We start from the raw sequence: 27,173 nt of genomic DNA on the forward strand, positions 1-27,173 counted from the left end.
ATACATAGACGCCTAATGGCAAACTTAAACGTTTCCGCCGCAGTACGTTCTTTCTTACCGCTAAAACTTGCTTCTCCTTGCCAGTCAACATCTCCCCCTCGAATCTCTTCCTCTTCTGCTTTTTCCAACACAAAGAGAACTTCTATGTGATAAATTAGTGACTCTGGGCGGGCTGATCCGCTTTACGCAACAGATGAAATGGCTCCATTGCGTTGTTCGCCAATTTGCATAGTGCATACCGTTGTTTCCCCCGTCGTACGAGATAATTGCTATTGCATAAATGGAGAAAGGATGTGAGTGTGTTAAGGGTACTATCAGTTTTGTCACCACCATGCGAGATCGCTCAAATATATGGCAATCTAAGGCTCCAATGTTAGTCGCAGAGGTGAGAATATAGGGTCATCTCCTATTTCTATTGCATAAAAGGGTCAGTCGGCCGAACCGTGATGCATCAATGTAACGGAAAAGGCTCTATTTATCTTCACTCAGTTCTAGCGGAACCTTGAGAGAAGTTCAAGAAAGTCATGGAATCGAAAACAGATACAGCAGCTGATAGGTATTAGTGCGGAAAAAAATTGAGTGGTAAGTAATCAGAAAAGCGATTATCAGAAGTATTGAGGCCGCGTGCTCTGGGCAAAAATTGGATATGATCGCTATCATTCCGCTCACCTCGTTGTTCTGTAAAATGATAAAATAACACGCAGCGTCTAGCAGGTCCAGGGGAATTGGCAAACGGAGGTTTCGCCTATCGCTAAAGCAATCCGGTCTCATATTACTCCAGCTCTTGATTAACAAGACCATCAATATCGACTCGCCGATAGTACGAGACGTGCTTCAATTCTTCCCAGAAAAGGGCCATACAGTCGTATGAGAGAAGGAAGAGCTGAGCAGGGATGAACTTGTCTGTGACGAAAAATCAATCCGAATTAATACGAAGTTGCATGTATAGAGGAACTTGATAGGGAAACTACTACTCAATTCACAGGAGAGGATGTGGAAAGGGTGGACGGCAACAAAATTGTTAAAATAGGAAGAAAATAGGCAGAAAGAATCACACGGAATCTCACCATCTCTGAAATTTGTTGACGCGATATGGCCCTGGCTGCGCACCACCCGCGCTCCTTTGAAGAGATCTTCATCAGCGATCCTGATTAATCCTTCCGGTCCGATATCCTCTGCGAAAAATGTTATTTGGCCGCGAGGCACGTTCGGATCACCGGTCAATTTTATGGCTTCTAGCCTCCCTCGTGGTGTTTGGGACGAAGAGCCTGCCAAGGAGGAATATATGGAGCCTGACGAATCGCCCTCAGCGCCTTGCTGTTTCGTGCCCAGTGAATGCTCAAATGGATCATCCCGCTGCAACACAAGTAGGAATTCAGACCCATGGCCAGAGTAATCGCCCACCCAAATACCTTGGTAAGGCTTTTCTGGCGTCGGGGTATAGAGCTCAGGCTGCAATGATGCAAAAGTGGATACACCATGTCGAGTATTGTTTATATCAAAAACGGCACCTACATTCCCAAGCTGCGCCCATCGCCTAACTCGGAAAGCTGACGTGCAAATATTCTCATAACTGTGTGGGACATTCGCTGTCGACTTGAATGACAAATCCTGCTTATAGGAGACGTCGACGCGTTCGTCGGACGGTATTATTCGAGGCGGCCACACAAATTTTCCAGGGTCCTCCTTGTCCTCATGGGGCATTTTGGCACACAAAATAAAATTGTTAAAGACGCGCTGCGCTTCGAGCGCCATGGGCATTCGAATCTCCCCATGCCGCCAATTGATGGAGCGTTTAAATGGCGTGCGGGTAAATTTGAACAGTTGCACGACAGGATCGTCCATCCACAGAGAGACTTGTGGTTTAAATGAGTGGATGAGAACCTCAGGGTCATAGCTCCATGTTTCGAATTGCCGAAAAGTATGTTTTGCAACGACCCGATAGCCTTCGATCATACACTTGCGGGGGTTGTATCTCGTCACTATAAGCTTTCCGGTGTCGATCACATCGGAGAACCAGATCTTGTTGCGCGCCACGAACCACATCGGAAATTGGGATATGTATAATTCTTTCCAGGTATTAAATGGCGCAGGGTCACTGAGTGGTTTCGGCAAATTGGAGTTGACGAGGTTCATCCAGAGGAAGTCGCTCTGGGTGTGTTTGAACAGGTGGCGGCAGGTGGCAGACATCGCCGCCAGACTAGGTGACGGAAGAAAACATAGGATTATGTAGAGTATCTCTGAGGGGAGAAGGACTAAGGGGGAGCTGGCCTTGCGGGCAGCGCCTTTTTCGCTGCTGTCCAGTGCTGGCATTTGAGGATTATCAGATAGCGCGCGAAGAGCCGGATTTCGCTCGGGCTCCTCAACACCGGGTTGAACAAGACTAGTCATCCTTTCATCGTAGAACAGATTGCTGCCTGGAGTAAGAGAGGTAGGGAGCATTATGCCTCGCATTGTCGTAATTATCTCAACAGTGGGGTTCGCCAGACAAACAAAACAACGGAGAGATGCGTTCTTGGCGGGGTGTTGCAGATGACACCACTGGGAGGAGCGAACCAACATGTTTACTTTCATAGCGGAATCTTCTTAATTCCCCATCTCTAATACTACTCACTTGCAATACACTATATATATGGCTAAATAAATAACCGCATTGATTATTTCTCACAAAAAGTCTAGCAAATGTACCGTCAATTTCGTACCGTACAATATATAATTCTGTACTACCCATGTAACTAATATCTGTGTAGCTCTCATGATATACCAAAACATTTCATTCCTAAAGTAGCTCTTACAGCTTCGCCGCTTTCCCTCCCCGCCGCTGCCATTCCTCCACCCGCTTCAATCCACTCTCGTTCACTTTCAACTCCTTCTCCGCCTCTTTCTCCGCCTCCGCTGTATCACCTCCGCACGTCTCCAAAAGCTCATAGGTCTCCCTGTACATCTCCCTCCTCAACTGACCAAAAACCCCAGAAATGGGCAACTTCGTCAGCTTTTTCTTCTCAATTAACGCCAGCGCCACGTCGACGCCACCAAGAGCATCGACAATGCTATGTTCAAGTGCCTCCCTGCCACTAAAGCGGTATCCCTCTTGTACTATTGTCCTGAATATTGCCGGATTTGCAATTTTTTCTCGGAAGATAGAGCACATGGCGGGTTTCAGGGGGGCTCCGAAATGGACCTCGTTTAGACAGAGGAAGCCGCGTGAGGAGTTGAAGATGCGGTAGTCATGGTACATGGCTGTCATGAAACCGCCCGCGAAAGCGTGGCCATTTATTAGAGCAACAGTGGGGAGAGGGTAACTATACGCGAAATTTTGGGACGGGTAAGCCGAATGTGCCTGTCCCAAAGGGGAAAAGGTACAAAATACAAAATAATTGGGGACAGGAACCACGCAATAAATATCAAGCTTACGTTAACAGGCGCTTGAAAAGGGCGAAGAGGTTGTTTTCAAAGAAGCCCTTGGTCGTCACGGCCTTTTGGAGATCAAGGCCATTGCTGTAGAACTTCTGGATGGCGGAGGTGGTAATTACAACTCCTGGCGGGTATTTGAACTGGATTATGTCCAGGGAGAGGAGCATAGCCTGACAGAAATCCTCCGTCAACCGGTTATCCGGCGCAAAGTTGAAGGTTAGCAGGTACACAGCATCCTGCGGCTGGGTGCATGTTAGGACACCCTCCGCTGTCTGGATGGTGAAGAGGGGAGAAGTCATGTTAAAAGAAGGCGCAGAGGGGAACGCGCGATGGCCGGGGGGATGAATTAGGGCTGTTCGAGATTAGCATGTAAAGGAGAATTCCTCCAAAATGATAAAGTAGTGAAATATTAGCTGGTGTTGAGAGCCTTTATAAAGATGAACCTTGTGTAGTGTTGGGTGTTGGTGGAGCAAGCTTCAAAAATTCTGTCTCTTCAGCTAAATGGACGATTCATGTTCGCAAGCGAATTTTCCTCCTAGTGACTGGATTAGATTCCTTGACTGACAAATCGCAGTAGCATGATGGCGTTTTCGACGATAAATCTGCTCGAGATTCCGAGAGTTATAACCTTCCAATAAACCTCGGCTTAAAGCTGCATTCCGATCACATGATATTTTGAGGTGGATATATCCATTAGGACCCGCGTTGTTCGTGCTCACGCTTCTGTTGCCTGGCCATATCAAGCTCATCAACTCCATGCCCTCCAAAACGAGAAGCGAATCTATCCAGGAGGGAAGGGCTATCCCGACGACGATCACCAATATCGATCCTCTCAGATACTCATTGCCTGTTTCTAGTAGACATTCCAGGCCAATACCACAGAGTAGTGTTCGGGATATTATGAGGGTTCCCCTCAAAAAGGAACCAGAGGTTGGTGAGGGATGGTTTGCAGAGTGATGCTGGATTTCCAGCTCGGCAGCAGCACGTTCCCCAGTCGCTTCCCTAAATCACTGTCGCCAGAAACGACATTTTGATTTTTACTGCGTAGTAATCTGTATATATATCAGAAGCAATCATGTTATACCTAACGCAATTATTGCAACCATCGAATGTTCCAAAATCGCGAGCTTGGTGGAGCTCCATCAAGAAGATATGATAATCAGCTGCAAGTTTTCCGCTCAATCAAAGCGCCGCGATGTGAAGTCATTGTCACGCTAGATGGACGCCTCGTAACGCGTACTACGGCGGCTTTTGTTTATTTACATCTAGCCTAATCGGGCAATTGTGAATCTCGTTGGAGCAAGGCAAAAATGCCCCAATGCAAAGCATCTACAAAAGGAGACGTCAGTATGATAATTTTTGAAGAAAGGATTAATTGATGTCAATTGGCAAGAGAAATCCACAGCGTTACAAACTCGCAGTCATTCCGCAGAAAAAGCCCTCCAACTCCAAGTGCGCTGTGGAAAAGCGCGTTCTGCACAGACCGGCAGGGTTTCTTTGACTTTGACGAGGTAATCTGTACCTGGCCGTCTGATTCGGGATTCATTTTTCGTTCCCCGCGAGCTCTGACTAGCGGCGTTGTTTTGATTGTCCCAATTGGGGGATCAACTGTCTGGGCGAAAGCCATATATCTCTCATGCACCCCAGGTTTGACGGCTCTGCTGCCTATAACCTAATTCGTTTTGTTTCTCTTGTCAAGTTGTCCAGTTCGGGTGATAAAAGTTTCCCGGAAGAAGTGGAGAGCACATGCATGGTTCTTGCAACCCTTGTTGTATTCAACATTGGCATTTGTCACGATCTTTGAATATAAAGGGAAATAGTTCGTGATGGGTAAGTCAGGGTTACAGCTTCTCTTCATCTTGAAAACATAAATAAAAGGCTCCCGCAGGGATGCTGAAATTGCCATTCCTCTCTTATCCTGCTTCTTGCTCATATACCTTGAAACCTGCGTTCATCTTTCCGTTTAGAACTTCTCAACATGTCTTGCTTTATTCGTGTAACCAATGCGCAATTTACTAATTTCCCAATATTAGACTCGAAAAAATCCAATTCCCTGTTGCCGAACAGTAGCAGATGTGACTTATTAGAGAAAGACAATATCATGGTTAGCAAAAATAAGAACACAGCCAGGAAGCGATATTGCGGCGCATATTCACCAGCAACAGTGGAGAGCAATACGAAGCAGGTAGTAAATGCCACAGGAAGTATTAACTCGTCGTTACCCTCTCTCGCGGAACCTCGCACGCCGTCAAGAAAAACCAAGGTTGCGAAAAGGGTCCGGTTTTCGGACCCCGGCCCTCCCGTTGAGTCACTATCTAGTTATCTAGATAACAATCTGTCAACCGGCTTAACCCCAGCAATTAAGCGGACGAGAATTGATTCACAGGATTCCCCATCCTCTCAAGAAACCAACGCCAAAAGAGCGCGTCGTCGTCGTTCAGAGCCTACACCGCGAACCGACAGTGATGGGGTAAAATATGAGTGCCCAGAGCTGCCATCTGAGACGCAAACTTTCCAGTTTTTGTCGTGTAGTGCAATTCTTGATCCCAGGGCTAGACGACGCATTGCGCGGTTTGGACTAAGTGAAGAGATGAATTGCATTATTGAAAGGAAGAGGGAAAAGGAGAAAGAGGAAAAGGCTAAAGAAGAAGAACTGATGAACCTCCGCCGAGAATTAAGCGCCTTAAGAGATGTGAAAACCGAAGCTCAAGACGACCGTATACCCCGTACCCCGGAAAGAATTAAAGAGCTTTCTATGGCGAGACAAAGGATTGAGGAATTAGAGGCGCTGTTGAGGACGTATGAGGGTTCGTCACATGCAGAGAGTGAATGGATGTCCCAAACTGCAAACGAGGATGACGAGATGATATTTATTGGCGACGACATTACCATTATGGACAACGAGATGCTCACCACTTCATCCAGTCCCATTCCCTCCCGCGTTTCTTCGAGTCATTTACGCACTTCAGACGCGTCGACACAGGTTGCTCTTCAAGACCAGGAGCAGCAAGCGGAGAACAACTCGTTAAATGCTCAACTCCGTAATATGAGACAGGAAAAACGCGCCCTCTTCAAAGAATGGCGCGCAATTGTTGGCTCCAATGAAGCAGGTATTCGCGACCGAAATCCTATTGACAGCTCTCGAAATAGTCCAGCTTCGCCTCCACCCAACTTTTTATCGCAAATCGCCACTACCTTACGCAAAGCCGTATCTCGAGAATCTCGAGCTCTCAAAGCGCTCGAAACCGTGGCGAAAGACCTCTCTGGCCATGGATTTAATGGTACAAGTGCCTCGGAAATACTCTTGGATATGGGCGCCCGATTTCGTCAAGCCAGAATCGAACTCGAGCGAGCCGTGCCTGGTGAGACAACAAGTGGAGATCTAACCAATTGGAAGGAAATTGTTGACATGCTTGTGGAGAGAATCAACATTCTAGTCCGGGATCTTGCGTCAACCCGTGAACAGGTTTCTGGGTGTGAAAATCGGGAAGTAGCGTTACGAAACCAGTTCAACATGACTTTACATCGCTTGGAACAGACAGGTAAAAAGAACAAAAGCCTTGAAGAAGCCAGCGACTCCATGGCAGCGGACCTGATGCATGTTCGGATGAAAACGCAAAAATTAGAGCAAGATATAGAGATCTTGGAAACTGACAAAACCCGCCTAAACAACGCCATTGAAAGATATAGAGTCGATCTCAAGATCCTGGAAGAGCTCAATATGAAACTGGAAGATGACACAATCAGTTCCATGGAAAAAACTTCTAGTCTCAGAAGAGCGAACTCGGCCTTAGACGGTCAGAACGAGCTGTACAAGCAAAGGATCATAGATCTTGAACAAAGTGAGCTTGATCAGCGAGCCATCAGGGAAGAGATGCAGCGGCTACTGGACCAGCGCACAACGGAGCTAACGGCCCTCGAATCGAAAATTGAACAACTTAAATCCGAACATCATGAAGCGATGGTTTCCCAATCATGCAGTCATGAGAAACAAATGGGCGCAATAAACGTTCGTGTTTCGTTGCTTACCAACGCGTTGAATGAAGCCCAGTCAGAAATACAAACACTTCGTGCGGACAAGGCGCGTTTGCAATCTCGACTAAACTCCCTACAACAATTATTTTCTCGGGAAACCATTCATGCGGCGAGGGAAAGAGCTGCTGCCACTGCTCAGGAACTCATGGAATGGGAGCGGGGAATGTCTGCTTTATATGGCGGCGGCATTGGTAGTCCCCAGAGCCTGCAAGTTGGACAAAATGATAGCTCTGGCGACAACGAACACTGTAGCACCCCGAAAGGCGATATGGCTGGGTTTGCCCCTGTTGGGAGCGAGCCGATTACACCTTCTTGCGACAGGTTTGTGAATGTAGAGATCCAGCGGGGAAAGAAAAGGAAGAGGCGGCCGGATTCTGCGATTGAGATTGTGGAAGAAGAGGAGGAGGAGGGTGAGGATGGTTTTGAAGATTCTGGAATTGCGGACAGGTCTTAGGGGTAAGTCGCGATACCGCTCACCAATCTACATGTACATTCTTTGCATTTCGTTGGGTGTTTCCTATGTGTTCTATCGGACGTTAGCTGCTGATTTCTCTCCATTTATTTGTCTTTATTTTATTTTATTTTATTTTTTCCATACTTACTTTTGGACATTCCGCCGTACTGTTTATCCTGGAATAGTTTCTTGGGATTTCTCAACTTTTTTTCTTTCCTTTTTGTGTTATTTTTGGATATGTGTGGCGTGTCACCATATAGATATCGTACAATATAACAGCTTTCCAATTCCCAGTGTTCCAGCTGATTATTCGTGGGGTTTTTTTTATTACGCATAGCAGGGATCATATTAACTTGTATAAGGTGCTCGTGACTGTGGTTTTCTCGAAGCACAACCAGGGTTTTGATGCCCATCTTCGACTCCATAGCACCAGCCAAACATCCCGTTCTCCGCTCGTTCTGAAGGGAAATGGGCTAAAGATGATACGAGTAGATATCTGTATATATTTTTCAGAATAGCGCCCCTCCTCGTGGCGTAGCCATTTTGCTATAACATACGAGATTAGGGAGAAAAAATGTATATCGGTCTATCATATGAAAATTATCCAGAAACATTCTTGGGGGGCAAAGTTTACCATCGCCTGGTACCTAAGTAAGTTTAATCATGTTGTTAAGTTTAACCCTACTGTGACCAGCAGCCATCTGCGTGTTATTTATATGAAACACGCACGGATATTTTATGTTTGATATAAATGATAGGCCGTCTCTTGCAATGCTCTCACCGCCGTGTCTCCATGACACCTGATACCATCGGTTTATTTACTTGGAAGACTAACGATGAGAGAACCTAATCCCTTTCAATTGAAGTGATATAGATGTACAATATCTGAACCGATCGAAGTGAAGAAGTGAATGGTTCTTGTTCCGATATTTTTTAGACGTCTGGCTTACATAGGATACGATTTCCAGCGTTTTCCATTGTGTTTCTACGTATATATACGACTCTTGAAAAGAGAGGGTCATCCTCATAATGCCTCCCGGAGAACAGAGCTACACTCTCTCCGTCACAGCAGGTCCCGGCTACAACCCTTCAACCCACAAGCCAGTCGCCGTCAACTCCTCCGTTCCCCACCTCATAGAAACAGAGCACGCCACCATCGACCTCCGTGTTCGCATACAAGAGTACACAGGTCCGTAGAACCGGCCCTGCCCAAGGGTACTTCCAGTCCACTCTACTTAACTTTTATCCCCCCTCAGGCCTCCCCCGGAACTCCCCGCGCACCTGCCCATACTTCTCCCACCCCGCCCACACAAACGACCAATACTCCATCGCCATCTCCTTCGTCCCCAAGCGCGCGATTCCTGGTGCAGAGCTTGTCTTCGGCAACGATTTCGACCGCCCCATCCGCGACAGGTTGCCGCCGGGTACGAACCAGGCGCTGAAGTTTGTTAAGTGGGCTATTGACCCCGGGTTAGAAGGGGATGCGTATGCGGATAAGCCGTATTTGTATGGGGCGGCATTGTCAAGTTGGAATTATTTGAGGGTTTGTGGGGTTGTCAGGGAGAGGGAGGAAGGGGATATGGTGGGAAGCGGAGAGGGAAGGGGCGCGGACCAAGAGGAGATCATTGAAGAAGGTGGGGAGGGTGATGGAGAGGAAGTTCGGAGGAAATTGAATGTTCCTAACGATCCGGCGGGGAGGAGGAAGTTCTTTTTGGTTGAGGGGAATCGGGATCGATTTGTGTTTGAGGAGGGGAGGCTGTATAAAGCTGATTTTGGGAATGGGTATTTGGGATTTAGTGGTGAGTTTTATTGACCTACAGACCCGTCGATATCGCTATCTCTTCTCTTCTGTCTTCGAAGAGCTAGGAGTGTTGATAATGGGGATGTGTACGCAGATTTCTCCCTCCGCCTCCCCGGCTTCAGCATTAAGGTGGCTAAATATATCGATGCAAAGAACCATCAACTTCGCTATGTGCTGAAGAATAAAAGCACAGGCGATGTATATTTTGTGGTGTTGTTTACGTTACTTTTGGGTAAGGCTGGTGCTCGTGATTGTGACGATAACGCATACGAGAATGTTGATGTTGACGATGAGGGAAAAAATGAAGAAGGTAATAATAATAATGAGACGTGGTATGGCGAGGACGACGAGGGCGTCGATTGAAATTTGCTATGGCCCTCGTTTCTTGCCTTCCACCTTTAAATGCATTGGGTCCGAATTTGGCTTAGATTTTTGGGAGTTATGGTGCAATAGAGCGATCTTAATAGATTGGATGGTGTTATGTAAGGGTCAATAGAGCTATGGCGTCTGGCATATTTGCATTGTTCAATTCGAAATCTATTTTGATAATAAGTATTCCTTGGTTCACAATTTTTCGCTTTTACCTTGCGCTATTGCAGTCTAAGTGGTCTCCAGACCACTCATACAAAACAGTACATTTTCTCACAGCCTCCTTAGTACATCCGCCACCACTTCCTCCGTTTTCGCCTTCCCCCCCAAATCCGGCGATAAAAACTTCCCTTCATCTAAGTTCGCATCAACCGCCTTATAGATGCTAGCGGCAGCTTTCTCTTCTCCCAAAAACTCCAACATAAGTGCAACACTTCGCAGCGTCGCGATCGGATTCGCGATGCCTTTGCCCTCAATGTCTGGCGCAGAACCATGACACGGTTCGCCGATGGCAAATTTTTCACTAACGTTGGCGCTGGGCACAAGGCCCAGCGAACCGACTAGCGCCGCAGCGCCATCTGAGAGGATGTCGCCGTATAAATTGGGCGCGACAATGACGTCGTAGTAAGAAGGTTGGCGGAAAAGTTTGTATACCATTGAATCGACGATTTGCTCTTCAACGGCGACGGTGTCAGCGAAGCGGGGCTGTGCTAGCGCGCGCCGTGCCGTCTCGCGAAAGAGGCCGTCGGTTTGGCTGAGGACGTTCGACTTGTGGGTAATGGTGACCATGGGCTTGGACCTGGTGTTCGATTTGTCGCTTGCGGCAGCGCCATCGCGGATCTTTTGCCTGCGCAGGGCGATGTCTCCGGCCATGGTGGCGATGCGGAAGGAGGCATGTTCTGAAATTCGCTTGATGGCCTCGGCGACTTTGCCGTTGGGGGAGTCGAAGGTTTTCTCGTCTTTGACGTAGAGGTCTTCAGTATTTTCACGGACGATGACGAGGTCGATGGGGTTGGAGCCAGAGGAGCCTATTGTGGTACGGACGGGGCGCACGTTTGCGTATAGGTCTAGTCGTTTGCGGAGGGCAACGATAGGGGAGGAATAGCCCGTGACTTTTGTGCTGGGCGAGCTGGAAAATTTCATGAGTACAATAAGGTTCTCGCAATTGGGTATATTAGTAAATAAGGTAGCTCAGTTACCTGACAGCCCCAAACAGCGCACCGTCACATTCTTTCTTGAGGATCTCGACGGTTTTATCTGGGAGGGCCGTCCCCGTCTTCTTGAAGGTATCATACCCTGCCTCAAGGTCAACAAAGGAGAATTGTAGACCCAGCGACGAAGGCAGGGATTCGAGAAGTTTGCGGCCAGCCTGTTTTTGTACCGTCGCTCAGAATTTCAAAACTTCAATGGAAGATAGCGACACAAGTCTCTCTCGTTTATAGTTATCTCGAGTCATCGAGAGCAAGGATATTGGATGAACGTACTGGGATGACTTCCCTTCCGATTCCGTCGCCGGGGATGAGGCCTATAAAATTTGTGAGTAATAGCAAAATTGAATATAGCAAGGCGGGCAGGAAGCAATTGACCTATTCTCAGTGTTCTGGCAGCCATGGCGGTGGAATAACTGTTGGATGCTATATAAAATCCTCCCGTATCTCAAATCCAAGCATTGGAAAATGTCGGCGAGCCACTATTGCTTATGTAATGAAGCCTCGGCCAAAATAGAGTTTGGAACACAGGAAGCAGAAGAGTCGACCTTGCTAAGTAAGCCACCCGACCTTGTTATATAATCAGACCTTGCTAGCGCGGCCCATGCATCTACCAGGAAGCAGAAGAGTCGACCTCGCTAAGTAAGCCACCTGACCTTGTTATATAATCAGACCTCACTAGTGCGGCCCGTGCACCTACCTGACCTCACTAGCTTAAAATACAATGACAAAGTGTGACAGCTGTGAAGAACTAGTATTCAAATAATTCAATTAATTATCAATTGATTGAACAATGACAACTAGTTAAAGAATTATATATTTTTTATAAGTTATATGTATGTATAGATATTAATTAATTATCAATTGATTTATAACTGATTAAAGAATTATATAGTATATTTCTACAAACTATATACATATATTATGATATATATATTAATTGATTATCAATTGATTGATAATTAATTAAAGAATTATAATATATTTTTTATAAGTTATATCATATATGTATGTATATATATTAATTAATTATCAATTGATTTATAATTGATTAAAGAATTATATAGTATATTTTTATAAATTATATATATATATTAATTGATTATCAATCAATTGATAATTAATTTACAATTGTTTAAAGAAATTATAATAATATATTTTTATAAGTTATATTAATATATATATATTAACTAATTATTAATTGATTATCAATTAATTTACAACTGATTAAAGAAATTATAACAATATATCTATAATTATATATATATATTATCACTATTATATTATATTTAAAAATTAAAAATATTTTATATTTTTAATTTTCAATTAATTTTAATTAATTTTTAATTGATTGAAAATTGATTAAAATATTAATATATTACTTTATATATTTTAAGAAAATTAAGAAAATTACATAATACAGTTCTGTTACTAGCTGTACTTTTGTATTTTACAAAATCAGATAGATGCACAGACTGCACTAGCAGAATCTGATTATATAATGAGATTGAATAACTTACTTAGTGAGGTCAACTCTTCTGTATACACTGCATCTACTCTATTTTCCACAGTATTTATTGTCTTATAATTTGAAACCATTCTTGATTTCTTAATTATTTTTCATCACTTCATCAATCAATTCAGAATTGATTGATGATCAATTCTTTTCTCATTATATTCTCTATATATAAGAATAAGTTTGTTGATTTAATCAGTAATAATGATACTCTTTCTGACACTGAGATTAGCTCAGAACTTAATAATGAGATAATTATTAATATAATTAATTCTGAATTAATTGAGAATTGATTGCTAATTACTTGAATATATTTAGTCTCTTCTCATTCATCTAACTGATGCAATTAGTCATTCAATATATATCTCAAAACTAGAATATATTTATAATATCTCTGAGTATTTAAAAACTGAAGTAAAAGAATATATATATATTATCTCAACTGATGCTTTGAATGTTGAGAAAATGATATAAATGATATATGATATAAGTTATATCAATCAATTGAGAATTGATTGACAATTGACTGATAATTAATTCAGATTCAGTATGAAAAGACTCAGATTCATTCATTTAAACAAATATATTACTTCTTTCTTTATACTAGAATGAAGAAATACAAGTTCAAATATACTGATATCAAAATCTGTCAATATTTAGATGAAAATTTATATTTTTCATCTCATAATAAAGTTACACAGAATATGTGAATAAATTTTCAAAAAATGCAGAAGAATATTCAATTGATTGAAAATAATCAACTCAAACATAATACTATTAGATATAAATTAATTGATAATTGATTGTGAACTGATTATTAATTGATTCTCTAGCTATTCATAATCAATCTGAGCAATATTCTATAATCAAACTTTCTGTATATAATACTCTGAAATCTGTGCATCTGTTTTCTGCTGATATGAGATTTCAGTATAATTTAGTTTCTTTTCAATTGATTAACAATTAATTACTGATTAATTATTAGAATATTACTGAGCATCATACTTTATATATTTTCTATATCAATTCTTCACAGAATAATCACTCTTATCATTTCTTTTGAGTGATACAAGAAGTAATATAAATGAATGTTTCATTTTTTAAAAGAGTTTTTCAAGAGAATCTTTTTTTTATAGAGGAGAATTTCGATTTGCATCAGTGCCACTTTTCTTATAGCCTCTTTCTCTTACAGTTAGATGCTCTTCTCATTCAATCTAGTATTGCTCATTTGAATCTGACATATTTTATTTTGATTTGATGCTGTCTATTCAGAGATGATGCTTGCTCTTGCTGCTGTGATCTGTATCAATGTCATTCATTGCAACTATATAAAATACTCTTCTTTCTCTCTCTTGTGCATGCACTTTCTATCTTGTTTTTCTTTTCAATCTCAGTCTTCTCTTGTTTCCCTCTCTTCATCAGTGATTGCTGAACTCTAACATCTGTATCTCTTCTTCTTTTGATAAACACTGAGCTGACTCACTGTCATTATCATCATACTGAATGAAGTTACTCAATCTGTCATAGCTCAACTACTTTTACAACAATTTATTGTCTTGATAACTTTCATTATATTTTTATACTTTTGTTCTTCTGTAATTTACTGTTTTCATTCTTCAGTTTCTTTCTACTGTTTTTTTATTCTTTATATACTCTTAATTCATCATATTCATTGCTGTTCTCAGACTGTCAGTTTTTTTTTCTTCTCTTTTCTTATCTTTTCTTTTCTTTTTTTTTTTTTTTTTGTCTGATATCAGAGCAGAGGATGTGCTGTATTTTGAGTCAATGACAAAAATACCTCATTTCTTATAAAGCTGTATATATAAGTCTAGATTTGAAATTATGACACAGCTGCATCAGTGGCCTTGTCAACTGATTCTTGAAACAGAGTTTTATATAGATATTCAATGACTTTGAAAAGTCACAATGATACAATTATCTGATCTGACTGCAGTCTTGCTGATAACTAGATCTCTGTGTATTTTATATAAACAAGCTGAAGATAAATGAATGACTGTTATTGCTTCTCTTACTTTATATTATCTGCATCACTGTGCATATCTATATCTCTTATCTCTGCAAGAATAATATATTCAATTTTCTTACTGAAGGTGAAGCTTAAATTTGAATAATGAGATGTTAGCAGACTGTGTAAGCTGAATGATATTGACTGATATATCTTGCAACATCAACCTCTGCTGATTATTCTCATCACAGAACTTATATATAATTTAGTCTGTTTCTATATCTGCAGTGAAATGAATCATTACAGCTAATCTAGACATTATTTGAAATCTCTTAATAGATTATAATCATTTTGATGCTGTCTTCTTGTTGCTCAAGTTGTATTAGAGAGTTATATATACTATTCACAGTATGAGAGGCTGTTAAGATGAACTCACTGTTTTTTTCAAATATGGTTGAGAAGACTGTTCTTGATCAGCTTAGCTCATATTATATAAAAATGAGAAGACTGTACTTAGCTGATTTGAATCAGAAAATAGCATCTACTTCTTTGATACAGTGAAACTCAAATTATCTTACTCTGTATTGAGTCAGTATATATTACACTTCTGAATCTGCTATATAGATGTTTTTCTTTCTTCTACAAAATTGTGAACTTCATCAGTAAGATTGAATAAAACAGTCTGTGAGATCATTTCAGAGTAGATGAATATTATTTAGCTATCATGAAATTCATCAACTATACTCTCTCTCAGTCAGAATATAAAATCTTTCAAGTTCATTTCAATCACTTTTATTCTTCATACTCTATACTCACAATACTCTCTCTGAAATCTCTTAGATTTTTTTATTCTTTCTCTCTCTTTCTCTTCTGTCTATCTGACTGTTCTAATATCATCAATCTCTTATCATACTCTATATCTGTATCTCTTCAGACTCAGCTCATGCACTCTGTATTATTGAAACTATATTCTCTATTTAGCTGTCTCTCTTTCAGTTTCTCACTGTGCATCTCACTTCAAGACAGCCACAGCAGTCAAGATTCAGCACAGACTATTGTACTAAATGATTTTGATAAGATGTTTATAGAGAATGAAATCACTGAAGATTTTGAGAGTAAGAGCTTTGTGAATTTAATCACTGATATCACTTTTTGTAATAATATCATCACTCTAGATTCACAGTTATATCTATATAATATATAATATGATTTTATAGATAGATCTATTGATTTCTTCATTGTCTCTTCTCTTTCAAGAGTGTTGAATATTCTGAGTTTCTTATATCTCTAATTCAGATCTTCTTTCAGATTTTCAGAAGAAAAATGAGAATCAATATTAGAAGAAGATGAATGAAATCTTATCTAGTCTGAAGTTGTTTCTGAGATTCATTATAACTCAGTCTGCTTTATTAGTGGAATCATTCATCAGTAATAGTAAATCAAATCCTCTGTTAATATCAGAGAAGTAATCTCATTTATTGAAGTTGAACAGAGAGTAAGATGAAACACTCAATCAAGAATTCTTATATAGCAGTCAAGATGAATCTTCACTGCATTTCTTTAATTACAGATCTATTTTCCTCACACATGTTTTTAAAAACAGAAATCAGTACTAAGAGTAGTACTACAGCACAGAGAGACTCTGTATTCTCAGATGAGAATATAGATTCTACTTCTGCTATATTGATAACTCATTCTATAAAACTGAATTAATAAAAGAGTAAGACTGATGTCTGCAATACTGAGTAATGTCAATCTCTCTTTATGAAATAATACTATTGATTTAATGTTGAGTTAATGAAGTCTATAAAATCTATAATTGCAGTTGTAATTTCATTCATCTTTCATCATCATCAAGAAGATCTGAAAAAAATCAAGAGAAATGAAAGTGCACAGTATGACTCTGAGACTCATTAATGAAACACTCAATCAAAATCTAAGTATAAAATTTTGATTGAGAACTGTTATTTTACTGATAGCTCAGTACAGTCTATAGATAATATAATTGATATAACTGATTTTTCTGATGATTTGAATGAAGATTACATTACAAATAGTGATGAAGATGATTTAGTGAAGCAGTAATCAAAGCAGTGCAAGATTTCCTCATAATCAGCCACTATTATATTATGTCAATTATAATCTCAATCTTGAGATATGTAAGTTGTTGAGTATTATTGAGAGATCAAATGAGTATCTTACAGCAGATGATCAGTGATCATCACAGAGCATTTTATAAACTTCATATATATAAATTATAAATGATGTATATACTGCAGTTCAGTGGCATTCACTGACAGCTCTGAGTATATTTTTAGCCTGCAGCTGTTATTCTCAGAGAATATTTCTGCACTGATGTCTGTCTTTACTCAAAGACTTCTTGATCTCTGTAAAGATTCTTTCATAAATATTAAATGTGTTATAAATAATAGAGTAGCTGATATTGACACTGAAAGTGTGAATAAAGATTCAAAAACTGTGGAGCTGAACAGAAAGAGATCTTGATAGACTCAGAATAAAGATGAATAACTAAAGAATCTGAAGATATACAGCTGATGTTGATAAAAGATCAAGCAGCAGTTTTCATACTGAAAATTAAGCATCTTACAGCAGTGATGATTCTCAAAACTCAGAGAAAAAGAAACATCATCAATAACTGATATATGAAAGTGAAAGAGAAAGTGCAAGCCAATTATTATGATTATACTGTAGTTTCAATGAGATCTCAATTCTGTCTATAATGTTAATATTGAATGCAAAAGAATGTATACTTCAGACTGACTGCAGAAAGTCATCAAAGTTTTAATACTTACAGCTGCTTAGTGAGATCTAATTCAGAACACTGACAGCACTAGATTATTATCTAATAATCATTTATAGTATATTATAGAATTAAATTAATATGTGATGAGAAAGAGAAGCTGACTCATTTTCTTCATCTTTAATAGTAATTTATTAAATGAGAGAAAATCAGAGTTGAATAATAAACTTTCATCTGAGTATAATAATTAGATAGTAGTAATACAATAAAACTGATGAGACTTCTGTTCTGTTCTGTATCTTAAATCTCTGTTCAGTATTTTATAAGTCAGATCTGACTGTTTTGTAGAAAGCTTGATATAGAATAAAAAATATCAGCAAGACAGCTGCAATCACAACCATAGAAATAAAATAAAAATAAAATAAATAAAAGTAAAACTGACTCTTCACTGTCAATATAGATTGCAAACAGTGGTATATTGAGTTGCTTTCTATTATAGTTTTTAATATTAAATCTGAGAGATTGCACTCTGAAAGCTCAGAGAGTATATTACAGACATCTTTCATTCTCTGATATTTATTCTGATTTCAACAGTTCTGAATTACATTGTTTATGAATATATTCACTGTGTTAGAAAGCTCTTTCTGTATGTATTTATCTATTTATTGTGGAATTATATAGTTCTTAGCTTTGAAAACTGCTGCATTCTCATCACAACTCTGTACACTAGAATTAGATAGTTGATAAATGAGAACTTCAAACTTTCTTTCTGTAGCAATGTTGTAGATTAGAGAACTGAAACAGACTATATTATACTTAACTGATAGACTGTTCTTGTTGATTTTGTCAATATTTAGATATTTAGAAACAATATGAGAGTTTGTAAAGTGATATAATTTGAGTGTTTGCTTATCTATAATTAAAAAACTTTGTGTGGCAAAACTACTGATAAGAATATATTTTGAATATGTATATAAAACAGCAGCAGCAGCTTTCTGCACTCAGTTCAGTTGCTGAGTCTGATTTAATTTTTTATATAATAAATATTTATCAAGTATTCTCTTCTGTGAAAGTGAGAGATGAGGCCATATCTCAAATATATTGATATGAAATCTCAAATATTTATGTATCTTCTTTTTATATTCAGATGAATAATCTAGAGTGACTAACTCTAGTGCAGTCAGTAGATTTTTTGCATTCTGAAATACATTTTTAATTCAACACTTTTCAATGATTGAATCAAGTCAAACATTCTTGATAAAAGAAAGAATCTCTTATCACAGTCAGGCTGTGTAGATGAGTCTCAACAGCTGATCTCTAAACAGATCAAATTTGCAATACTATCTGATTATAATCTTATATATCACAGCATTCAATTGATCAATGTCTGTGTAAATTGAGTAACTATAGTTATCAGTATTTCATATCAGAATCAAGAAGCAGAATAGAGGACTCAGTGAAGTCACAGAATTTAACAGAGAGATCAACACTGAGAATGAAATTCTTTGTAGCAATATCTGTTACTATAACACAATGATTGTGTATATAAACAAGAGTATGAGTCATTTACTGAAATTATAAAAGCTGAAGAGACTGTACTGAGTGTTATCTCTTCAGATATGTAGCAAAATCTTCATTTTTCATCAACTTCATTTGAATGCAATATTCAGAGAAGCTGAAGCAATGCACAACATCATTATAATTCTGTAGCTGCTGATACACATCTTCTTTATATTTGATGATGAGACAGTTTGCTTGAATATCATCATTGTTATCATCAATATATCTCAATGACAGCTTGACAGTGATGTCATCTCATTGAATAATGACTTCTGTTCCACTGTGATCAAGAACAGAATCACAGAATAAAGTTTTATCTAGATTTAAGAAGAAAGAGAATATTTCAAGAAGAGAAAGAAATGTTGATTGTTCAGTAAGACTACATTTCTTAGCATATAAAGCAGTCAAAAATACTTACTTTGAAGAAAAAAGCCAGTTGTGCTGTTCAAATATATCTGTAGATTTTGACTGCTCTATTTTAACTGATTGAATAAGCTTTGTAGTCAAGACATCTTCATATACTGAAAAGAGATGAGTTGAAAATGCTGTATGATCTTTTGATAAATCAAGATAACTATTAAATATCTTCTCATGAACTCTTATAGTTCTCACAATAGTGCTCTCATTTTCAAAAATAGCTTTCAGCTGTTGAAAATACATTCTATACACAGAAAGTGTATCAAGAACAGATATTTGAGATAGTAAAGCATCTGCAGTGAAAACTCTTTTAACTCTCTTATTATAAATCTTTTGAACAGCATCAGAAATAAGATACAATGTTATTTTCTTTTGAAGTTTATAATTATTGTCTGCTACATCAGATGCATCAATAATCTCTTTCAGTGTTAGAAGTCTTGTAGAATTATGTATGATCTGAGTCAGATCAGATTCTGAAATTGCAGAGGAAATAATCACAGCAGCAGTAGTCACTGCAGCTATGTAATTATTATACTCAATTATTTTATCTTATACAGTCTCTTTGAAGTTTATATTATTGTAGACTATAATAATTCAAGAATCTTTGACAAGCTGCTGAAGTTTCATCTAATAATAAGAATTAGTCAAATGATTGACTCAGAAGTTAACAGAAGTAGAAAGAATATATCAGAAAAGAACAAAGATTATCAGTTTTTACTAGAAGTTTAAAAAATTAGATAGAAATATTAATAAATTAAAAATATCAACTCATATCTTCTTCTATTTAGCAATTTCTATCATCAATTTATTTTTCATCATATAGCTGAGACAGAGTTCAAAGCTGAAAATCATTTCTATCACTTATTGTTTTTCTGAGTTATAAAAATATGCAGAGAGAATAGAGCTGAAGAAGTTTGAGTTTTTCAAAGAATAAGAGTGGTATATAATACTTATAATAATAAACAGTTGTTTGATAGCTGTTGTTTCATCTGAGCTCCATTTATAACTCTTTTGATTTGTATGTTTATTCTTTAGAACAGAAGTAAGCAGTTTAAATCAGATTGATGCATTGATTCAGATGGTCTCAAAAGTGGCCTGGAAATTGATGGTATCAAAATCAACATCATGATTGAATTTTGCAAAGTATGAAGTATTGATATGATGTTTCAGCTTCTGTTTAAGCAAGGCAATATAATAATGATGATTATAAAATACTTCTGACTTTGAAAGTGCTGAATATAGTGCATTCTGCTGCTTTGCAGAAGTATGGTATTGTTTATAAGTCAAGATATTAGAACTCTGAATTCAAGCATCTATAAAGGCTTTCATTCCCCAATCATTTCACTGTAATGCTTTGATAATATAAGATAATTTCAAATATTTTTTCTGCTGATTATGAGGTATAGTAGACAGACACTGTAGATCACAGATATTTGATTGTGAATAAGCTGATGAGATATTGATATCAGTGGTCTCAAATTCTGAAGAAGTATCAATAGATTCAAGATCTGTTAAATCACTATCATTATCTAGATCATTGAGAAAGTATAGTGGTTGTTGAGAGGATTTATCTTCAAATAATGAAAAATATTGATTGGACTGTGTCTGATGTTGAATGTCTTGAGATTCAAAAGACACAGTGTCTTTGATCAATGATTGTGGCATGATAAGAAAAGATAGCAAGTTGCAAAATAGCAGAGATAATAGTAAGATGACTAAGAATTCAAAAAATGTCAATTTGATAATAATCAGATAGATATTTAAGATAGATGTATGATTCTGAAGTCAACTGAATATTTTATATGAGTGGGTTTGATTTTCCACAGATGATGAAACTGTTTCTTCTCAGACTCTCTATAAAATATTATATTATAAGTATATGTGAAGTAATTGATTGATTCAGAAGTTAGTAGAACTTGGCAGAAGTCTAAAGAAGTTTAGTTGATTATACTAATCTGAAAATATCAAGAAGAGAGGCTGAGTATACTGAGATAAGATGTAGATATTTATTTACAGACTGATATTAGTCAGTCTGCTGTTTTTGATGTGGCAGATCTTTTTAGCTTGCTGATTGTATGAGAAGATTGTAATACAGATATCAATTTCAACAAAGATAGAATGCTATATTCACTCTACAAAATATATTGATAATATCAAACTTTGATATCAAAAATTCAAAAGCTGAATATCAATGTCTGATTAATTTCAGTTCAAGTTTGTCATTGTAAAAAAATAAATCAGCTGTACAAAACATTTCCAAGCAAACTACTAGTTCATATTAAATTTAGATGATTATACTCATACAGATTGTAAGATATCAACTTCTCTATTATATATTTCTTTTTAGAACTGAGTTATTATTCTGAAATTTTTGAAACTATATTCTATAGAGGATATGAATCACTTAATTCAATCCTCTCAACATCTTCAGTACTGATATAATTCATATAATTATATTCAATAACAATTGTTATTTCAGTAAGCTGTCAGCAGCTTCAGTCCTCTATACTTCTGCATATCATTTAATATTATCTTAATATACACTTTATAGTCTCAGAAAAATCTTCTTATATTTTATTGAAGAAATAAAATAGTGATAAATCTATTGAAGCTATAAGACAAATTGCTGAAAGTCATTGACTTATTGATTATAATAAGATCTTCTGTGAAAGTGAGTGAGATGTGAGAAATGTTTTTCATAAAGTGAGTGCTGAGTTTTATCAGCAGAATCTGAGTTCCACTGCTTTTGTTGAATATCATATCTCTGTACTTCTTGTAAATTCATCTATTCTACTATCTTATATACTTTGTATCTGTTTCATTTGAATATCAGTGTTTGTATAGTTATCTGAGAAAAAAGTAAGATAATATATTTCTGCTTATTCAGTATCTTTCATCATATATTGTCTTTTCAATAATCTGATACTGAGGAGACAGCTTTTCTCAATCAGTGAGCTTGAATATGGTGTTTCTTGTCTGGGCATGAATCAGCCTTGATGGAACTATTTGAGTCATTCAATGATTCTTTCAATGTGTTGCTTTTGTGATAGTCAGAAGTCAGAGAAAGAATTGACTCTTATTAACTGAATGAATTATCAGCAATATCACTTGAGTTTAAGTGAATTTTCTTGATGAGATTATCAGAGAAATTCAACAGTTGAAGTGATGATGAAGGAATATTGACTGAGAAAGTATCAAACAGAATTCAATTATCTCAGTCAATGTCATTGAAATCAGAGAAGATGAATGGCAATACAGAAAAATCAGTAGATATTTCACTTGCTGCATTCTTGAAGAGATCACTGAATACAGAGAAGAGAAATATGAATATAAATATAAACATTGAAAAGAGATGCTGGAGCTCTTTATTTAACTGAGAATCAGAGATATTCAGTTTCAGAAGATACACTGTATATAGCTGAGATGAGAAATAACTGTTAACAGATTTAGAGAAAGTAATATTGTTAATGAAGATAGTTATATTGTGAGTTGAGAGATGAATACTTTTCTTCTCTTAATCTCAATCTGAGAGACAGTTGAAATCTTTATATATTCAATTCTCATCTACAGACAAAAATAGATTGAGGCTGATTGAGAAGAATAGAAAAAATAGAAAATACAATTTGTGTGAATTGTCAATTATTCACACTGATGAAGCTGTTGAATGAAGAAGTGTTGTATAAATCAATATAGCAGTGCTTCTAGCACTTATATCAACTTGAACTCTCATTCAGTCAATATCAATCAGTTCTCAAACAAACCCCTCTTTTTGTCTCTGACTATATATCAGAAAGTTGAGTTGATAAATCATTTATAGCTGTTTCTACAATCAATAGAGTCAGAGATGAGAAGCAAGAAGATGATATGCATTGAAAAGGCTGAGCTTTATTTAATTATATTTATCAGTCAAAAGATGCATCTGACTTCATCTCTGTGCTCAAGTCTGTGAATATCTTTATTCTAAGTAAAAACACTTACAATATCTGAGCTGCAACTTGCATCAAAACTTTGTGACACAGTTATAAATATAGTTTGATGACTCTATAGAGACTTTTTACACAAAAGTCAAATACAGCTCATACTCTGACTTTATCATTTATATCAACTTTTGTCAAAAGAGTGTAGCAATATAGATGTTGAATCAAATAAATTTGAGTTCCTCTTCTGCTAACATCAATCAGTTGAAAGAAATTATCTCATACTAAATCAACACTTTCTTCATCTCTTCTGATACTCTAGAAAGTTCAACTGATAATCTGTTTGATTCTCTTCTTCAGTTGATAAGATCAGAGACATGAGCTGATATATAATGAAAGAATGAAACTATATTTCAATCAATCATCTGCACTGAAATCAGTGCAGATACATCTCTGATTTTATCTCTGTGCTTTTTTTGTAAAAGAGTGTAGTGAGATAAGTATCAGAGAAACCTTGAACTCTTTCTGAGAAGTATGAATCAGATGAAAGAAATCACTGACAGACAGTGCAGTCAGTTCAATGAGTATAAAGAATTATAAAAGATTCTTTTCATCTTGTTTGAATACAGTCTTCACCCTTCTTCAAATCATTTTCCTGCTTCAATAATTGTCTATCTTGCTTCAAACATTCTCTTTCTATTTTGCATCTCTGTATATTCTCAGTATGGATAGCTATAGAGCTGAGGACTCTCTGCTACTACTCAGTCAACTTTTATCATTCAGTACACAGCAATTCACTCTTTCAGCTTATTGTAAAATATTGAGTAACTTTCTTCAGAAGACACTCTTTCAGATCTATATCTCTAATAAGTGTTTAATAACACTTCATCTTCATTCTTCTACTTCAATATTTTATTTAAGACTGCAGCCTCTCTCAACAATTCTTCCACACAGCTGTCTGTAGACAGAATCTCAAATAATCAGTCTCAATATTTTGATGATATTAAATTCAAAAACAGAGATAATATCTCAGATTCTGAGGCTACAACAGAATCTTTGACTCACAATGAATTGAAAAATTATCATTTTTAATGTAAGATGCAGCAGATTGAAAAGAGTCTTAAGATTTGTCATATGAGAGATAAAATATGATGAAATAATAAATATATTCACTATATGCTTTATATGATGGAAACATATCTCTCAGACAACTGTCTCTCTGAAAATGTGAGGCTCTGACTATAAAAACAGAAGAAGAAATAGAAGAGAAGAGAGAAGAAAATACAATAAATGAAATGTCTGAGTATATTATACTCTCAATCATCAACACATAAGTAATGAAAGATGGAATCTCAAACCACTTATATCTTTTATTTGATATTATAATATACAGTCATTTATTCATGTGTCTTCTCTTACATTGATTAGAGTCAATCTATTGCCATATTGCTCATCTGCTGGGAATACCTTGATATAATTCATCTCTAAGAGTCAGTGAAGTAATGACTCATAATCTATACATCTTCTATAGAAGTTGAATTTGATGTGGGATGAAGATGAACTCTCAGAGAGTGTCACAATCTTGCATAAAAAGACAGATGAAATCTTATATAATGTTGACATCTCTGAGAAAATAAACTTCTTGAGAAGTGCTGGAATTCTGAGTGAAAGACAATAAAAACTGAAATTCTATACAGTGTCAGCATTTCTATAGAAATGAGCCTCTTAGAAAGTGTCAGAATTTTGAGTGAACAGACAACAAAGATAGAATTTTATATAGTGTCAGTATTTCTGAAAAAGTGAGTCTCTTGAGAAAGTGAGTTCCATGTGGAGTTGAAATTCTTGAGAAAGTGAGCTTCTTGAGAAAGTAAGCTTCTTGAGAAGTGTCAGAATTCTGAGTGAAAAGATAACAAAGATAGAATTTCATATGATGTCAGCATCTCTGAGAAAGTTCTATATCAGAATTCTTGAGAAAATGAGTTTCTTGAGATAAACTTCTTGAAAAGTGTCAGAATTCTGAAAAGGTAATAAAAATAAAATTCTATGTAGTGTCAACATCTCTGAGAAAGTAAGACTCTTAGAGAATACCACATTTTTGAACTATTAGTCACTATAGTAAAATCTCTTGAGAAGAATCAGAATCTCAGTGGAAAAGACCACAAAATTAAAAGTTTATAAAGAGTCAACACTCATCATGAGATGACACAATGCTGAGTGAAAAGGCCACAGAAACAATACTTATGAAAAATGATATTTTTTAAGTGAAAGATTACTGATAATAACAATTCTTGAGATGACTTTATTATAATACTTATATGTGGGAAATCAATAATCTGAAAGTATTATACTGAACTTTGATAACTGTTGAGCTATAATCTGTGATCTATAACTGATTGAAAAAATCTACAACATCTGTCAATATACTAAGCTTTGCTGTCAAGAAGCAGTGAACACAGTGTGATTCAAAGTATATAAAAATTATCTTTTCAGAGTAGAGCTGCAAAGACTATGGTGTCAGTTTGTGGAGAAGATATAGAAATCATATAAAAAAAATTACTCATTTATTTTCTGAGTTGAAATAGAAGAGAAAGAGATTGTAAGACTTTGATTAATGTTAATATAATGAGAGGAGGTTTTAGATGTAATAGAACAGATTTTTCATGTACACAAGACTGCTCTAATACAGAGGAGAAATAGTTTTTATCATCTAGACAAAAAGCTAGTACTAAGATTGTTTCATTTTTCATCTCTTCCACTCTTCTATAGTTTCTCATTCAACTCTGATTTACTTTTTTTACTTAGAATTGCTACTGAAATTATTCATCTAACTTTAAAGTCAACTAACTCATTGTCAAAATTCTGATTGAGTTCCATCTATTTATTTTAAGATATCAAACAATGTTTACTTCTTTATTGAAAGAAGTATCAAAATAGAGAAGACTTTTTTCTTTTATCAGCTGAGTTAAAAGATGACTTCTTCAGATCTGACTGAGAGCTTTCAAATAGTAAAGCAGCTGCTGATTTGACACTCTCAGAATATGATTTCTTTATTGCTGATGTGAAAAAGATAAAGAATAACTTCTTCAAATCTGACTAAGAGATTTCAAATAGTGAAGCTTTCTCAGTGATCATTTTAATACTCTCAGAATATGATTTCTTTGTTATTGATGTGAATAAGACAAAGAGTGACTTCTTCAGATCTGACTGAGAGATTTCAAATAATGAAGTTTTCTTAGTAACTGACTTATTTATAGAGGGTGGTTTCTTTGTTGCTGATATGAAAAAGATAAAGAGTGACTTCTTCAGATCTGACTGAGAGATTTCAAATAGTGAAGCTTTCTCAGTGATTATCTTGACATTCTCAGAATGTGGTTTCTTTGTTGCTGATGTGGAAAAGACAAAGAATAACTTCTTCAGATCTGACTGAGAGATTTCAAATAGTGAAGCTTTCTCAGCAGTCATCTTAATACTCTCAGAATGTGATTTCTTTATTGCTGATGTGGATAAAGTAAAGAGTGATTTCTTCAGATCTGACTGAGAGATTTCAAATAATGAAACTTTCTCAGCAGTCAGCTTGCTTATAGAGAGTGGTTTCTTTATTGCTGATTTAGAGAATGTAATGAGTGACTTTTTTATATCTGACTGCTTAGCATCTGATTCTATCAGCATAAAAGAAGTTGAAGCAGAATCAATAATATCAGCACTCTTCACAAGAGAACTTCCATTGATGTGAGTTTGATAGATATCCATGACTG

General features: G+C 36.8%; 5 protein-coding genes across 5 annotated transcripts; 2 read left to right on the plus strand and 3 right to left on the minus strand.

The window, feature by feature from the left end:
• Positions 1–772: 772 nt before the first annotated feature.
• Positions 773–2,642, minus strand: HCBG_08233 (F-box domain-containing protein; the record flags this gene model as incomplete). Its single annotated transcript, XM_045435282.1, has 2 exons — positions 773–903; positions 1,068–2,642. 2 exons carry the CDS (start codon positions 2,452–2,454, stop codon positions 773–775), a joined length of 1,518 nt encoding a protein of 505 aa, XP_045284588.1.
• A 149-nt stretch (positions 2,643–2,791) lies between these two features.
• HCBG_08234 (enoyl-CoA hydratase/isomerase) lies at positions 2,792–4,124 on the minus strand (the record flags this gene model as incomplete). The annotated part of the gene is made up of 2 exons (XM_045435283.1): positions 2,792–3,302; positions 3,415–4,124. 2 exons carry the CDS (start codon positions 3,711–3,713, stop codon positions 2,792–2,794), a joined length of 810 nt encoding a protein of 269 aa, XP_045284589.1.
• Positions 4,125–5,515: 1,391 nt separating this feature from the next.
• On the plus strand, positions 5,516–7,903 carry HCBG_08235 (uncharacterized protein; the record flags this gene model as incomplete). Its single annotated transcript, XM_045435284.1, has 2 exons — positions 5,516–6,776; positions 6,852–7,903. 2 exons carry the CDS (start codon positions 5,516–5,518, stop codon positions 7,901–7,903), a joined length of 2,313 nt encoding a protein of 770 aa, XP_045284590.1.
• A 749-nt stretch (positions 7,904–8,652) lies between these two features.
• On the plus strand, positions 8,653–10,864 carry HCBG_08236 (uncharacterized protein; the record flags this gene model as incomplete). The annotated part of the gene is made up of 4 exons (XM_045435285.1): positions 8,653–8,810; positions 8,872–9,092; positions 9,160–9,702; positions 9,799–10,864. The coding sequence occupies 3 exons, from the start codon at positions 8,933–8,935 to the stop codon at positions 10,065–10,067; spliced, it is 972 nt and encodes a 323-aa protein (XP_045284591.1).
• Positions 10,207–11,711, minus strand: HCBG_08237 (isocitrate dehydrogenase; the record flags this gene model as incomplete). Its single annotated transcript, XM_045435286.1, has 4 exons — positions 10,207–11,202; positions 11,273–11,442; positions 11,558–11,598; positions 11,660–11,711. 4 exons carry the CDS (start codon positions 11,682–11,684, stop codon positions 10,347–10,349), a joined length of 1,092 nt encoding a protein of 363 aa, XP_045284592.1.
• Between the last annotated feature and the right edge of the window lie 15,462 nt (positions 11,712–27,173).

The sequence above is a fragment of the Histoplasma capsulatum genome (assembly GCF_000150115.1).
Source record: "Histoplasma capsulatum G186AR genomic scaffold supercont2.13, whole genome shotgun sequence".
In the NCBI taxonomy this organism is placed as follows: domain Eukaryota; kingdom Fungi; phylum Ascomycota; class Eurotiomycetes; order Onygenales; family Ajellomycetaceae; genus Histoplasma; species Histoplasma capsulatum.